At 49.6% G+C, this 15382-nt stretch overlaps 8 protein-coding genes across 8 annotated transcripts; 1 reads left to right on the forward strand and 7 right to left on the reverse strand.

Annotated features, from left to right (window-relative positions):
• Positions 1 to 10: 10 nt before the first annotated feature.
• Positions 11 to 1513, forward strand: N7525_011560 (flavin-containing monooxygenase; the record flags this gene model as incomplete). The annotated part of the gene is made up of 1 exon (XM_002560442.1): positions 11 to 1513. One exon carries the CDS (start codon positions 11 to 13, stop codon positions 1511 to 1513), a length of 1503 nt encoding a protein of 500 aa, XP_002560488.1.
• Positions 1514 to 1684: 171 nt separating this feature from the next.
• Positions 1685 to 2723, reverse strand: N7525_011561 (lipase family protein; the record flags this gene model as incomplete). The annotated part of the gene is made up of 3 exons (XM_002560441.2): positions 1685 to 2026; positions 2089 to 2582; positions 2636 to 2723. The coding sequence occupies 3 exons, from the start codon at positions 2721 to 2723 to the stop codon at positions 1685 to 1687; spliced, it is 924 nt and encodes a 307-aa protein (XP_002560487.2).
• A 2045-nt stretch (positions 2724 to 4768) lies between these two features.
• On the reverse strand, positions 4769 to 5155 carry N7525_011562 (uncharacterized protein; the record flags this gene model as incomplete). The annotated part of the gene is made up of 1 exon (XM_061215526.1): positions 4769 to 5155. One exon carries the CDS (start codon positions 5153 to 5155, stop codon positions 4769 to 4771), a length of 387 nt encoding a protein of 128 aa, XP_061068038.1.
• A 367-nt stretch (positions 5156 to 5522) lies between these two features.
• On the reverse strand, positions 5523 to 6056 carry N7525_011563 (uncharacterized protein; the record flags this gene model as incomplete). Its single annotated transcript, XM_061215527.1, has 1 exon — positions 5523 to 6056. One exon carries the CDS (start codon positions 6054 to 6056, stop codon positions 5523 to 5525), a length of 534 nt encoding a protein of 177 aa, XP_061068039.1.
• Positions 6057 to 6744: 688 nt separating this feature from the next.
• Positions 6745 to 7005, reverse strand: N7525_011564 (uncharacterized protein; the record flags this gene model as incomplete). Its single annotated transcript, XM_061215528.1, has 1 exon — positions 6745 to 7005. One exon carries the CDS (start codon positions 7003 to 7005, stop codon positions 6745 to 6747), a length of 261 nt encoding a protein of 86 aa, XP_061068040.1.
• Positions 7006 to 7437: 432 nt separating this feature from the next.
• N7525_011565 (uncharacterized protein) lies at positions 7438 to 8204 on the reverse strand (the record flags this gene model as incomplete). Its single annotated transcript, XM_061215529.1, has 2 exons — positions 7438 to 7793; positions 8189 to 8204. The coding sequence occupies 2 exons, from the start codon at positions 8202 to 8204 to the stop codon at positions 7438 to 7440; spliced, it is 372 nt and encodes a 123-aa protein (XP_061068041.1).
• A 562-nt stretch (positions 8205 to 8766) lies between these two features.
• Positions 8767 to 10833, reverse strand: N7525_011566 (uncharacterized protein; the record flags this gene model as incomplete). Its single annotated transcript, XM_002560439.1, has 5 exons — positions 8767 to 9443; positions 9495 to 9649; positions 9702 to 10293; positions 10350 to 10484; positions 10539 to 10833. 5 exons carry the CDS (start codon positions 10831 to 10833, stop codon positions 8767 to 8769), a joined length of 1854 nt encoding a protein of 617 aa, XP_002560485.1.
• A 3008-nt stretch (positions 10834 to 13841) lies between these two features.
• On the reverse strand, positions 13842 to 14304 carry N7525_011567 (uncharacterized protein; the record flags this gene model as incomplete). The annotated part of the gene is made up of 2 exons (XM_061215530.1): positions 13842 to 14091; positions 14153 to 14304. The coding sequence occupies 2 exons, from the start codon at positions 14302 to 14304 to the stop codon at positions 13842 to 13844; spliced, it is 402 nt and encodes a 133-aa protein (XP_061068042.1).
• Positions 14305 to 15382: the final 1078 nt, after the last annotated feature.

Here is a 15382-nt window from a genome sequence, read left to right on the forward strand (position 1 = left end):
TGTATCCATCATGAACGGACTCAATGGAATAAACGAAAACCACTTCGATGTCATTATCGTCGGTGCAGGTATCTCCGGTATCAACGCCGCTTACCGTGTCCAAGACCAACTCCCCGGCTACACCTACACCATCTTAGAAGCGCGCGCTGATCTAGGTGGCACCTGGGATCTCTTCAAATACCCTGGCATCCGTTCCGATTCTGATCTTTTCACTTTTGGTTTCCAATTCAACCCCTGGTCCCGCGATAACCCCATCGCCGAAGGCTCTGCTATCAAGCAGTACGTGCGCGATACTGCGGCCAAATACGGCATCGACCAACACATTCGCTACAACCATCGTCTGTCATCCGCAGATTGGTCCTCCGATGAAAATACCTGGTCGCTCTCCGTCAACCACAATGACTCCGAACAGACCTACACCGCCCGCTACGTCATCTTCGGCACGGGCTACTACAATTACAAAGATCCCCTGAAGGCCGACATCCCCGGCCTGGACGCCTTCCAGGGCCAGATCGTCCACCCTCAGTTCTGGCCCGAGAACCTCCAATACAAGGACAAGAAGATCGTGATCATCGGATCCGGTGCGACCGCCATCACTCTCCTCCCCAATCTCGCCGACCATGCCGCCCGTGTCACAATGCTCCAGCGCAGCCCAACCTACATCCTCTCCGTTCCGAACCGCTCAGCCAGTCGCTGGCTCTCCTACCTCCTCCCCAATTCAGTGTATTGCAAGTTGCAGCGCATGATCTGGATCTACACCACCCGCATCTTCTTCCTCTTCTGCCAGCGCTTCCCGAATTTCTCCCGCTGGCTGCTCAAGTTGAATGTGCGCAAGCAATTGCCCAACCATATCCCCTACGACCCACATTTCAAGCCCAGGTATAACCCCTGGGACCAGCGATTGTGTGTCTGTCCCGATGGGGACCTGTTCCGCAGTCTCCGACAGGGCAAGGCGGATGTCAAGACCGATACGATCCGCGAGGTTACGAAGAATGGTATTCTCTTGAATTCGGGCGAGGAGCTTGACGCAGATATTATTATTACCGCTACTGGCTTGCGCTTGCAGATCGCAGGTGGCTCTGCTCTCTCTGTGGACGGGACCAAACTTGACATAGGCGATAAGTATCTATGGAATGGAGTCATGCTCCAGGATCTGCCTAATGCCTCTTTCGTTATCGGGTATACCAACGCCTCGTGGACTCTCGGTTCGGATGCGACGGCGCAGTTTATCTGCCGTTTGCTCAAGAAGCTCGAGTCGCAGAAGTCGGTCGCCGCTATTCCCCGTCTAAAGGAGAAGGATGCTGCTACACTCCAGGATCGTCCTCTCTTGAACCTTCAGTCCACTTATGTGTCGGTTGCCCAGCGCACGTTACCCAAGGCTGCTGATCGTGGTCCCTGGCAGCCGCGTGATCACTACATAAAGGACTTGAAGTTTGCTCAGAGCGGTGATATTGACACCGGACTAGAATTCGTGCAAGGGCCGAATCTGCGTCTGCGTCCTAAGATGTCCTGATGGATGCATGTTTATGATATACCACCTCATGGTTTGGGGTCCGACTCAATGTAAATATGACGTTTGCGACTCAGTAACAATATATTCATTTCTATTCTTCAACTGTGCATTGTCACCCAGGTAAACAACATCAAGACTATCTCCCATGGCCTCAATACTCTCGCATAATGCCTATGATGCATCTATCGGAGTCGCGCACGCACTCATATTCCCAAAATACCACCCATGTTCAGGATTCGGCCACCTCAAATCCCTATCCGAACCAGCATTCCCCTCCTTGCTATTGATCCCTTCAACATACTGCACCCCATCAGGGGTGACCTGGACTCCAGTCGCCTGAGTAATCCAGTATTCAGGCGAAGGCTGACTCCAATCTAAGAATGGCAGATTGATCGGCACTTTCGGGATGGGGTCTGTCGTATGCGTGGCTCGGTAGATGCTGTTGGGCGCTTGCTGGTTAGTGATGAATTCGGCCAGTTTCATGTTTCCAGGTTTGGGGCCTCCAAATGTCCACTAGTGATTTTCAAACGTTAGCGTGAATTTACACTGATTTCCTGATTTGGACATTTACTCACAATATCCAGGTTGAACCCCTGTGTTCGAAGGACCGTCCCTGCTAGCGCCGAAATACCCCCACCCAGACTGTGTCCTACAACGCTCAACGTATATCCCGGATACGCGCTGGTTGCATCGCGAAGCCGAGATGTTGCCTGGCTCGCTACGGCGCTCCAGTAAACCCAGAACCCATGATGGGCCCTGCATCCGGTGCACACCTCGTCAATCGGGGTGAGGGCGATATCGAGATCTGTGTCGCCGTCGCTTTTGGATACTGTTCCGCGGAATGCTAGGACAATCAGTTCCCGCGTGTGGTCCAAGGCGATGTAGCCTGTTGGGCCGTGGTCGCTGTGGAATGCATTGATTACTGTCGTGTTGTCGGCTGCTACGAGCGGGCAGGTGCCGTAGTCGCACGTCAGACTTTGGCCCGTGTGGTTGATGTTTTGGTCGCAGGCCGATAGGGCGGCGAATTGGGAGAATAGGGTGAATCGTTCCAATAGTTCACTTGAGATTTCTGGTATCTTTCCGTTAGATTGGATATTGTGCTTTGTGGTATGTGAGACTCACCCCGGCGAGCTAGTTGGACTGGAGATGCATTGACTATTATGCCGAGTGACAGTACCGCAAGCACTCGACAAATCATTGGCCCGGTCATATTGGGTGAGGCTAATGATATATAGTGTTGAATGATACTAATGATACTCTGTATAAAGAATTGCAAAGGCGTCTAGCCTATATTTATAGTCTCTGCCATAATGATAACCCACCTATGGAATTTTGTCCAAGGCAGGAGGGGTAATAGCTGCAGGGCTTAATCCCACATGTGCAGGTAGGTACGATGCACCGTGGCGACTGTATGCCAGCTGAGTATATCGGCGCTAACCTCGCATCCGGAGGATAACTCGAGTTTAGCGGAGCAAATCAATTAGGGCTAATGAAAAGACCGCAATCCAATATTATACGTGCATACCCCTCTTTCCTTTCCTTTCTACTACTCATTTCTTGCTTTCGACTGATACCATCTTGGGTGAAATGCATGGTCCCAAGTGATAATTGTTCTTCAGCTGACGGGTTGCATATTCCTTGGAGTCCTACAGGTGGGTTTAGAGTGGATTGGTCAAGGCTGAACCCTGGCAAGGGATTATGCCCCGATGGGTTAAGATTTACATGCAAGACTCCCATGGCGATCATCATATGGCCAAGATCATGTGTCTCACCGTGATATGGCCTGCAGATTGTACGCTAATGTGTACTCCGTATATAACTGATAGATCGAATATTTTAGCTGAACATCCACCTTAGATCTCAATGTTACAGATATATTCACCAGGTGGAGTCATCCATGGATGTACGATATAATTTTGATCCACCCCGACGGTCTCCGCCATGGCAAAGACAAATTCTTCTCCTTCTCGTACGTACGTCCTCTATTAATCCATGGATGTAGTGAAGATTTACATACCCGGGCCGAGCCGAGCCTTGAGCCGAGCCTTTAATTATGCAACAGCCTACAGTCTTACTAGTTCATGCAACTTTCACAGCCCCTTCTCGCTTGCGATCTTCTCCCTTGGTCCGGCTGAACGATGTTAGCACGTTGTGGTTACTACGATAGATCGCTTGGCGTAGATCTTGTAAATCCATCTCAAGGACATGCAGCCTTGTCTTGGCGTTGTATGGCGAAGCGAATACTGTTTAGATCTGCCTTTCACTAGTCAACGCCTTCCCCATTGAAGACGATTGGTGATTTTCCTGAATCATGCCTGCATAGTGTTACATCTCCGTGCATATAGTATCCTATGATCCTCCCGGTATATTTTTTATTCTAATGGTAAGGTAGCATGATCGCCGGTCATTGCTTTTTCTGCTCTTTTCAGCTGAGGGGAAGGCCATCAGGTCCCTCTATTATCTCTAGTAACATTGGAACGGAGACACGGAATTCTTGAGACTTTCTAGGTAACTAGCCATTGCTTGACCCTCTCCTCTTCTACACAACTGTCGCAAACCCATATCCTCCACCTGGCTTCTCGGACTGCGGGATCCTTACGTGGATACGATTTGGAAAGAGACAAGCAACGGCTAATCTCTTCATCCAGACCTTTGTTAACAAACTATATTGCAATCAAGACTAGCTGTTGTCACAATATGCGACCATGTTAAAATGAACAACCTTCCAAGGTTCCAAGGTTGGCACACCTGCATCTCGTAATCCTCTGGAAATGTACAGATGCCCGCCCATCAATATCAATCGTAATCATCATAACCAGAACAATGGATAATTCTTGGATGTCAGATGCGCTTGGACGCTTGGATCAGACACCGAGTAATAAACGCTTGGTAAGGCCATTATGTGTTTTGGCGTTAAGAGTGAAATATCCTAGAATTGCCCTTGTAGATTCTTGGATTATCTAGTTGAAGATATCCGGAATCTATCCAGCCGAACATTTTTCTATGGGCTGAATGAATTCATGGCAGAATGACTTCACATCTGAGACCAAGGACACATACGCTTCCCCTCTCTCCTTTTCACCAGGAATCTTAGTATGTTCCCCATTCTTTGGTGTCATCTGTCCAGGCGGACATCTTTGCCCTCTTCATCCACCTGTACAGCTCGCTAAACTGCCCATTGGGAATATCATTCTGTAACACCCGTTTGACTGCCATCCTGCCATGAAACGCTTCGGCATCCTTTTCATTGCCGAACTAGGTTCGGATCGCACCGGCGATCTTTTCAGCGGTGTCACCATACCAACCTCGGACCGTCCAAACAGTGTTCGCGGCCTCGTCCGGGACACCGAACGGCATCACCTGCAAGGACACCACCTCCGAATCCAGGCGAACCTTTTTGGCACGCAGTGTTTCTAGGGCCCGATCTCTGTTCTCCGGCGTCTTAAGAACTACCGCAAAGTATGAGTCCCCAGATTGAAGCACCGCTTCCAGCTCCAGCTTCTTATAGGTGCGCCAGATGTGCTTGTTGAGCGCATCGTTCTTGCTTGCACGCCTAGCTTTCAGATTCTTTGGTAGTGCCACATAGGCCGTTCTGTTCCCGGCCTTCATTTGCTCCTTCTCGTTCGCCGAGAAACGGGTCATGGTCAGTGACTTATACCCTGACCAATCATGTGACAGCAGAAGTTGGGGGAAAGTCTCGTGCGGATGTCGTATGATTCTGTGGGAAGTTCGGTGAAGGGTCGGTCACAGGGTATCTGGACGGTCTTGATTCTTCTGTTGGAAGTACGGTGAAATCCTCCAACTTCCGAACAAAGAAACAAGCACTATCACGTGAACTTCTAGATCGTCACACTGGAGAAAGGAAAGAGAGAAGTGAAGCTATCTACACCACATAAAGGAAGTCCTGGGATATGGAGTGTCACATGACAGATAACGTGACGCCTCCAACACTTTTTGGACATTAAATACATCAGTTTTCATTGGGGGCCAGTATGACTCCAGCTCCCAGCTAGTCACATCCACGACGTGGCACAGGGGGCAACCCACTGTGTGCTGGGACTGGCAGAAGTGGCACGGGGCCGACAAGTCCTCTGGCCAGAACTTGATGATAAAATTCCCGAAATAGCACATCCATCTTCGTGAAGCCCGGGGGCTTCTCGAACACAATCCTTTTTCGGGGGCCGATTGTGTTCCCGAACATCTGCTCCTCGATCAAAAATCGCTTCCTCGGGACCAGGTTCGATCTTGTGGGCGAGTACTTCATTCGGGATGGCTTCCGTCTTCTCCGTGACGAACCTCGTAGGGCCCCTAGTGTAGTAGGGCTCGGCCCTACACGGCTGGGGCTTCCCCTCTCCGTCGGGACGGAGTGCTTGTTAAGCGCATCATTTTTCGTAGCCCGTTTAGCCTTCACGTTCTTGGGCAGTGCTACGTATGCCGTCCGGTTGCCAGACTTCATCTGCTCCTTTTCATGTGCAGAGAATCGTGTCATGGTCACCGACTTTTTGGGGGCGGTGGCTTCCTTTGTGACCTGGGAATCCGTCATTTGGGTATCCCCTTTTGGGGTCGGGGCCGCCGTCGTCTTGGCTCGGGGGTTCTTCTTTGGGTCCGCTGGTTTTCCTTGGAACCGCGGTTGGCACCGGGCTTGCTCGTTTTGCTTTTATTCTTCCCCATTTTTGGCTGAAGAGGTTCAAGTTGCTGGAAGATTCGGGTCTGACTTGTGAATTTGTCAAAGAGATTTCTTTGTTCGGGTCTGCGAACTGCGGAATCGTGTGAACACGTGGACGGACTTTTCAGTGGGAGCGCCTTTAAAGCAAACTCCAAAGTACAACGACTTTTCCGTACTGATACTTTACTTCTTAAATATTGAACATCTGAAGCTGAGTATCCCGTACCAGTTGGAATGCGGCTAGGTCCCTGTGGTGGCCGGGGTTTCGTGATGTTCCGACACGCGACTCATATATACCTTGAGGGCGTCGAAATGCTCCGAATCTGGCAGACCCTCTCTGAAACCTGGTTATCGAGACGGGGTCTTCTTGCTCGGCATCTGTGTGTATGATAGGTTGTGGGTTAACCTCCTCGTTGTCGTACAGATAGGGGTGGGATTATGATGAGGTGAAAGTGCGCTCAAATTGACGCTTCCGTCACTCTCAAGGACGTCACCAGGTTGCCTCAATTCAAGACGTGCCTTGCCCTTATACAAAGAAATGTGTTCGGTGAGGATATCAGCACCATTATATATACGTCCCGACTTTGAAATCTCGAGGTGTCATATTGATCGTCGCTGCCACAGATTGCTCCTGGGATGGGCCTTGTTCGGGTCGGCTGGGCTCATGTCTGGGCCTCTTGTGTTTTTTGCGAGCCATGCGCCGGTTTGCATGGCTTCGGGGAAATTGCTGTTGGCCAAGAAGAGTGGCATAATTGGTTTCGACAGTGTCTTTAGCCCAGTAGGCGAGGGTCTGGGTACCGAATATGTGAGAGAACCTGGGGTCCATGATGCTGATCTGGCAGAAGCCAGAGGGGGAGGAGAGAGAGAAGGAAGAGAGATTGATTCTCTGACTGGCTGAGGCTAGCTAATATACTAACCAGCTAGCAAACAATGGAGGCCTGACACCTGGAAAACCAGCATCAGCCTGACTGCCATAACAGATGCCTTCTTGAATCTGGCAAGTGAGACTAACATGAGCATGGCTACCCTGCGGCTAACCTCCTGCTGGAGCTTTGATCTCTTCATATTGGACTGACGGAGGATGCTTCTCGGGGGCTCATATTGTCGTATTGTGGTAGGCTAAGAGAGCCTAGAGACATACGCCATTAGGTCGTCGGGATTCTGGGTGGGATCCGGGCGCTTGCAATACCGGTCATCTATCATTCTGGCAACATTCATACTCCAATGAGTGGAAAATGAGAGAATTCCGAGCAGGATTTCAAAGCAATTCCTCTTCTGCAAGGTCGTGGCCAGTAGCATCGAAAGCTGTATAGGAAACTGAACGCCGGCTCTTGATGCGGCATCGGGCTTTGATCGACGGGTACTTTGCTCCAAGAGACGCAAGAAATGCCAGTAGACCCAGGTTGACAGACTGCTCGTCAAAGAGCCTCTTCAACTCTTCCTTCGAGCAATTTCTGTTTGAGCCGGCCGCATATAGTAGACGGTGTTGCTCCTTTTCTGGAGTCTCGAAGATTCCATTGCCCCATGGGTCCTGATCGACGGCCTTCGGGTCGTACTTCCAGACTCCGTTCTGATTGGCCACTTGTTGGATGTAGGCATCGAAAGGGAGGAAACCTTCTAGCCATTTAGATGTCTTTTGATTGGCTTAGCCAAGCGTAGTGTTCTTATGGAGCTGGGGTTGAGTTTATCGTCGTATGGCGGTTATGGTTATTTAGGTGCTCCTTGTTGCCCGAAAGACTGGCTGCCTCGCTCCATTAGCGAAAATCTTGCCGGCGGCATCGTGGATGACTGCAGTAGAACGAACCAAGTTAATAATAATAAATACTGAGAAACAGGGAGGACAATACCACTGGTAGAAGGATAGGAATGTACAAGGATATATATGCAGAAATGCAAATACAAGATGCTGAAGAAAGACAGAGGTTAGGAAATATATCCTTGTGGGATAAACAAAGAAAGCAACTGCATCACATGACCCCCTCTATTCTCATTGAGAAAAACGCACATACCAGAGATAACCTCCATTGCTTTTTCACACTAAAGCCATATTAGTATCGAAAATAGGCTAAGGACAACGTGCATGAAAGGGGAGATAACCATGAAGGGTAAGAGTCCTTGAACATACTAAAAGACCTTCAGGTATAGCTTCCCAATGAGGAGGTGACATGAGCACTACATATGCCGAAAAGTCGGGGACTAGCTGCGTTACATACACGACCCGGGAATGATGCAGTATGAAAGTGTTTCCCTTTGGACTTGAACTTAGCAAGAATTATTCTCTACTCGAATAATACCATACGTTTCTCCCTGAGACTAGCCTGGCGACTAGTACTATTTTACAACTAGGAGTTGTGAAGAACCCGGACTGGGAATCTGACAATCAAGGCCTCAGCTCCTGGGCTGCATACAAAAGAAGACAATTGATTAAATGAAATATCATTTCAATGGGTATCCATGGTCTTACAGCTACTTGGGTATGTTTAGCTTTAGCAAATCATGCCGGGATATTAACCCCAAACCATCCATATGTACCATTACTTCATCCTGGCATATCTCGTTCGATACGAAAAAAGACTAGATCATCTTTTCACTTCCGCTCCTCATCCTCAGCCGCATGGGGAGTGAAGCTGCTGTCTGGCAACATGTTCATGGCATCCTCCTCTGCGTCCAACTTGTAATTGGTGGCCCAGAATCCAACACCGCCCACGAAGGCAAGGATAGCAACCACCGTGTAGTTCCAAACCAACAGAGGGTCTTTAGCCAGACCAATGAAAGCCTGACCAATGGCAGACGAGAAGGCGTTCATCAGCAGCGCCACAGCCTGCACGAGGGAACGCATGTTCTTCGGGGCCTTGGTGTAGGCATACTCAAGGGAAGTCACAGATGCAAGGATCTCGGAAATACCACCCATGATGTAGGTTAAGGCTTGAACCCAAACGGAGATATTGGTGTATTGCTTCTCCACCTCTATGCAGTGGTTGGCATTGCTACCGCAGGGTCCCAACTTATAGATGTAGTGTTGGGTGACCGCAGCAACGACCATACTGAGGGCGGCCATAATGAAACCGGCCGTGATACGCTTCAAAGGGGTGAAGTGGAAACCCATCTTGCGAATACCTGGGTAAATGATGTGATCGAAGATGGGGATGAAGACGATCAGTGAAATGGGGTTGAGGTTGTTGATGATGTCGTTGGGAACACCTCCAAGTTTCATGGTGGCCGCTTGAGACGTCAGGTTGTTCAACATCTGGTTGTAGGCGAGCCCTAGAGATGGTCAGCTAGTGCGAAGGCAGCAGAGGGGAATTGTCCACATACAATAAAGGGGGTACCACAAGAACACTCTGCAGGCCATCAGTCCTCGTCGAACTTCATCCACCCAGGCATCGTCGAAGTCCATCCAGGCGGGCTTGTTGTCCCCAAAGTGGCTGGGCTTGGCGGCGGCCCAAATATCCTTATCAGATTTCTGGAACCTACAAGTCAAAGGTTAGTAGGTGCAACACTCGTTGACAGGATGTAGCTTACCATCGCACGGGGTTCAGACTCCAGTTGCCCTTTAGCGCCAAACCCCACACCTTCAAAGCCTTGCCGTAGATCGATCCACTAGGGGGAGTGAGGACGTAGTTTTTCTTGAACAAGAGCAATACCGCCGGGCAGAGACAGAACATGGCGGTGGGCAGAAGATAAGAGAGCCAGAAACCAACGTATCGCTCGGCGTAGACCATTGCAACCTGACCCACAAAGGAACCAATGTTGATCATCATGTAGAAGTACAGGTAGATACGAGCAACGGTGGCAGCTGGGTCAACGATGACACGCTCACCGCTAGCAAGTGTTGTGACATAGGGCCTGTCGTCGGTATATTGTTCAGCAATGAGGGGCGAGATGTTGGACTTGAAACCACCAGTCCCTACACCCATAATAACAAGACCGATAGAGAAGCATGCAGCGGCTCCTTTTTGATTTTCAATAACCTGGGGAATGGCGGAAACGATGAGAATGACGTGTCCAACGAGTGCACAGGCAATCGCGGACATGATGGTGCGGTAACGACCCCAATATTGATCAGCAACTATGGCACCGAAGAGGGGCATGATGTAGGACCAGAAAGAGTTAACTGAGCAAGTTGGACATGTTAGCCGTGAGTCGACCCTTCGAGAGCTGGTCACTTACACAATGTCAATCCCGTAGAGGCCTGTTGGCCCATACCCAGAGCTCCAGGTGATTCGTTGCTCCAATCAGAGACGCCTGGGACAAGGGCACCGGTGGTGGATTGATCGGGTAAGGGTCGTTGAATGAAGTTGACGACTAAGTCAGGTTAACCATCTATGCTCCCTTCCCCAAAAGATTGATGTTTCATACAAACAGCAGTGGTACCGTAGTACGAAAAACGCTCGCACAGTTCCACAAAGGCAACACTGTATGCTGCCGCGGGCAGCTTGCCCGCAACACGGCGCAAAGTGGCCAGTTCCTCATCTGTAGGAGCGGTCTTTTCCAGAGCATAGTCGTCTCCTTCGATTGACCCTGCTCTCACGGGAGGGGCATTGTCGATGGTCAGGTCATCGACTACTGGGACTTTCTCATCGGCACTGATGTTGTGGGAGATTGCCTTGGATTTGGCAATCTCAGCCACTTCGGCAGGATCACTGGCATTCATAGTGGCGGTTCTGGAATCCAGAGATGTGAGAGATGAAACACACAGCAGGAAAGCAAAAGCAAAAGAAAACTTGTGGGAGGGCGAGGTGAAGCAATTATATGGTCCATGGCGTGATTTAGCGTACCTGTTTAGTGCCTCCAAGAGTCTCGCTTCTCTCATTCCAGAATCCCGGGGCAATGTCTGGATTGGGACGTGGCGGACGGCGGACTTGGCAAAAACCGTCAATAGCCGGCGAAGACCCTGCGTCTTAGTGCTTTTAGTGCTTTTACGAGATTAACCTTGGAAGTGAGCTTCGGCCTCATCCGGCCGTGACCACTTTCCCCGTCGATAAGCAAAACCTTGGAAGTCGCGCTTTGTTGGAAAAGTAAAAGATAACTATCCCGAGAGGCTAATGGATGTCTGAATTTGGATCAACCAATCAATGAGCTACTGTGGGCTGAGACCCCTGGGATTGATATCCACTTGGTGTTACTTAGTGTCGGGTTAGTGCGTCTTGGTATATCTTGGCCCACGGTTTGGCCGAGTTTCTCCCCGCGTCGGGAGGCTTGGCTGGTAACTTCCATTGTAACCCTGTCTCTTGGCCATCTCATCCAGCCTATCACATTGAAGAATGACTGATAACCGAGGTGAGATAGCTGGACTTTGATATCTCACACATGGCCTGGGACCCAATCACAGGCAACTGCACCTGGTCAAAGATGCGGGGCTTTCTGATTAGGCTCAAGGTGAAATTGCCACTTGTGGAAATGAGACATCCATCGATGGTGTGATTGGCCCCATGTGATGTTGCCATTCAAAATTACCCGACTCGTTTTTTACAAAACTGTTTCCGGACTTCTTGGACCGTCGGTGTCCCGGGAATCCTTTGAACCTCGTGACTATCAAGCTGAGTGTCCTTGTTGGAGGCTATTGGCCTCTGTTGGTCTCATTCAGCCTCCCCATTGCTCTTCCTTCCAATTACAATATATCGATATTCCACAGTACAAACCGCATGTCTCTTTTACCGCGTACTGATTGTATCTATCGCTCGAGTCTTGGTGGATACCCAGCTTATCGTCTGTGGGAACCCACGTGTTTTGATGTGAACGACCACCCGATCTCACCTCGTCCACTGCGTCCCTCGATGGGCTGGCAGGAGTGATGCGCTCGACCTTCACGGGTGATTCATGCCCCAACCGAGATGCATCAATCTCGTCGACTTGCTCACTTTCACTTTGGCGTGGTCAAAACTCATTAACCCCAGATTTGGCAGATGTTCACCGCTTCGCATGACTCCACATTCCCAGACAACCTTGCCCACTTGCTCTGCATTGACCTCCATATCCTTGCACGTCCAATTGACCATTTAATTGGACGATAACTGCTGAGCTGCGACTAGCCGAATTGGCTTAGCCTTGTTTTGGGTCGATATCCATCCCATCGCGTGACCATGCACGTCTGCATTCTTGCATTGTCAGATTATATGTCAATCTACGCAGGCTCCACATATCAAGATTGCAGGGAGCGCGAGCAAGTCTGCATTTAGTAATGCCTGAAAAGCATCTGCCAATCTTCTTTTGACTGCTAATCCATCTTTATCGCGTCTTTCCGACTCTCCCCATTGCCGACCAAGATTTATCCGACACGATACATATAGTGCGCGAAATCACAATCACACCCAAATACAAAAGGGCCGTATGTTGTTGAAGTGACCATTGCGCAATACCTCCACCCCACACTCCTTCACAAACTCGAGCCTTGGGGCATTGGACGAACGGAACAGAGGGCATTTCGAAATTGTCGAGTCATATGGATCTCAATATTGCAGGGGCCGGTATGGAGTACGGAGTAGATCAAGCCAAGTTGCCGGTGCGAAAGAAGGCAACTCCATAGACGCTATCCTTTAATTGCGACGTATTTGAATTTATCAGGATTTACAGATGATTCTTATTATCTTTGGTGTAATCCATCTCAATATCTCCAGAGTCTCTGTTTTCAATCTTTCTTCGATGCTAAACTTGAAGGTGCGACAACCAACCATGTCTGCGAAACGAGCGAGGAAGCTCCCCTCCTGGAGTCTTCAGAAGGAAGCCAGATCGATCGGATCTTGATCCACGCCCCCATTTAATACCAGTTCGCCCCGATAGCCCTCTCACGAATATGGATTGACCTTGCCAAGATCATCATAATCGTCCCCTCCCAGACCCCGAGGATCCCTTCCAAATTTTCTTGCAGATCGGCCTGACTTCCTTCTAAAATGGACTGACACCCTGTCCGTGCGGTCTTGGACAAAGTCTTCGTGAAAGATCGGTTCCCTTTCATGGAGTGCAGGTCTGTCATTGTGCCCTGAGGTGCCCTGAGATGCCCAGGTGGGACTGGGCTAGGGACTTTGGTTGATTTTCCTCTTGAGAAGCTTTTCTTGCTCAGGCTTGGCTGTGAGACCTGACAGGTATCTGGCTATATCCATCCAAGTTCCTTCCGAAAAGTTTTACACTGGCCTAACAGCCCGGTCGTGATCGGATCTAGACCGCTAGACCGCGCGATCTTGGTCATCTCGGCCTAGCTTGACGAAGATATTGAGTCCATTTCCGCCCAACCATGCCGATAGTTTTGTCATAAATACATTATTGGAAAGCCCGATCTTGTTTGTCACCCCGAGCGCACCGAAATGACTGATCAGAACCTTAAGAGGGAGCCCCTATCGGCGAGGCCAACGTCCTAACCCTGATTCTGGCCAGATCGTGCTGACCGGCCGGTTGGGTTTCTCAGAAGTGTTCTGGTCAATCCGAGGAACGACTAGGCCAGGGGCTCTTATCCCAGATCAAGCCGCCGCCGACGCTAGTATCGAGTCTTGATAGAAGGGAGCTAAATCAATCCGATCATTGTCCCTAACCCGATTCCAACCTGGCGGCGCCGATATTTGCAGGCCGTGAAAGAAATCCTGATCGATCACACTTATTATTGCACCGGTCGGCCCAGCCATGGGCATCCTCTTTGAAGTGTAGGTCAATCCGACCGTCCGATCTTGATCATTCACCCTGCGTCCACGACGGATCTACACAATGAGAATTTCTTGGATGGGAACTGGGAGCCAGATATGGGGAATCAATCAGCAGTTCGACGTCGTCAACGTAGTGATCATTTGCTTTGATAATGCCCATATCCAGTTCGTCTACCTTGACTGGGAGGAGACGAAAAATTTCGAGCAGCTCACCGGGTGCCTTTCGCCGCACACATTTCGATTGCATCAGTGCCTCGATTGAATCACGAATGTCACTTCTGGTTAGTCCGCGTGCGAAGATGTGATCAGCTCGCCTTAGCTGTGAGAACCCTTTCAAACGTTGTGGCAAGCAAAGAAGATTGGTAACGGTCGAAAGGAGATTGCATGACAACGATGGATTCGATGGATTCGATGGATTCCAAGGTAATTCCATTGTCATCGGCGCTAAAGGCTGCTGTGTCTTGCCAATTCTTCAGATGACTTGGCACCATTGCAAAAGTCTTTGAAAAAAAAGAAAAAGTGAAAAACAACAACGGCTTGCCTAGCAAGCGGAATCGTTTACATGAATCATTAACACTGATCTGTACAGTATATTTCTATACGCAAGATATGTTGGTCAACAATGTAATGTGATCCCAGAAACAACAATCACGCAGACACATCGTCGCCGCCATGGCGCGAGTGATAGAATGGAAACTTTCATGTGAGCAGGGTTACACTTTCATATTACGCAGAAGCCTGGTGAGTTTAGTATCTGGCATGCGAGCGTTTACGGTGAATTTGAGTGAGATGTCATACCATTTAACGTTTACCATATGTAAGCCTGTCTGCATGTCGAGTCATCTTACCTGTTGACAGTGAGAGCGATACAGATAAACGGCTTTACTCTCTATGGACCGCGACTGCTTGCTTAAGTTTCATACGAAGAAGATTCGCTGATATAAAACCACTCAAGAGGGCGAAACCCAACCATGGAGTTCGCTCAGTGACATCTGACTCTATGTCACGTTGCCCATTTGCCGAGAAAAGCAGAGTTATTCCTCGCAAAGCACCCTTGACTCCTGTCATCGAGGGAAATGATTAGATATACTATCCGCCCCTTGCGTCAGCCAAATCGACTCAGCTTGCCGGAGCATTCTTTGTCCGACGTGCATTCCTCTCGGTAACTCGCGAACCTTCTCGGTGGATTGCCATATCCAACACAGTGGCATCTTCGTGACCACGCCCCTATGCAAGATACCATACATGGTATACATGGGAAAGCTAGCTACGTGCTGATTATTACCCCATAAGCGGCGCACCTGCTGATTTGCTCCTTTGAGTTGCGGCTATGCTTTCTTCACTGCACCTCATTTGTCGGCAGGACATAACGAGTACCAAAGCCGAAAGGATAGCGGAATTCAATAGGACGGACAGATGCTCGTCTTGCTTGAGGTATGGAGTTATGAAACCTGTCCATCCAAATTCGCCAAGGGGATCAGCAATGGGGAAACTGACATTCTATATTTATCCCTTGATTGCCCGCTCGACAAGAGGATTGCGGGCCGAGGGTTCACTGAAATACGATTA

The sequence above is a fragment of the Penicillium rubens genome (genome assembly GCF_028828025.1).
Source record: "Penicillium rubens strain IBT 27055 chromosome Unknown utg000004l_segment0_segment0, whole genome shotgun sequence".
NCBI lineage: Eukaryota > Fungi > Ascomycota > Eurotiomycetes > Eurotiales > Aspergillaceae > Penicillium > Penicillium rubens.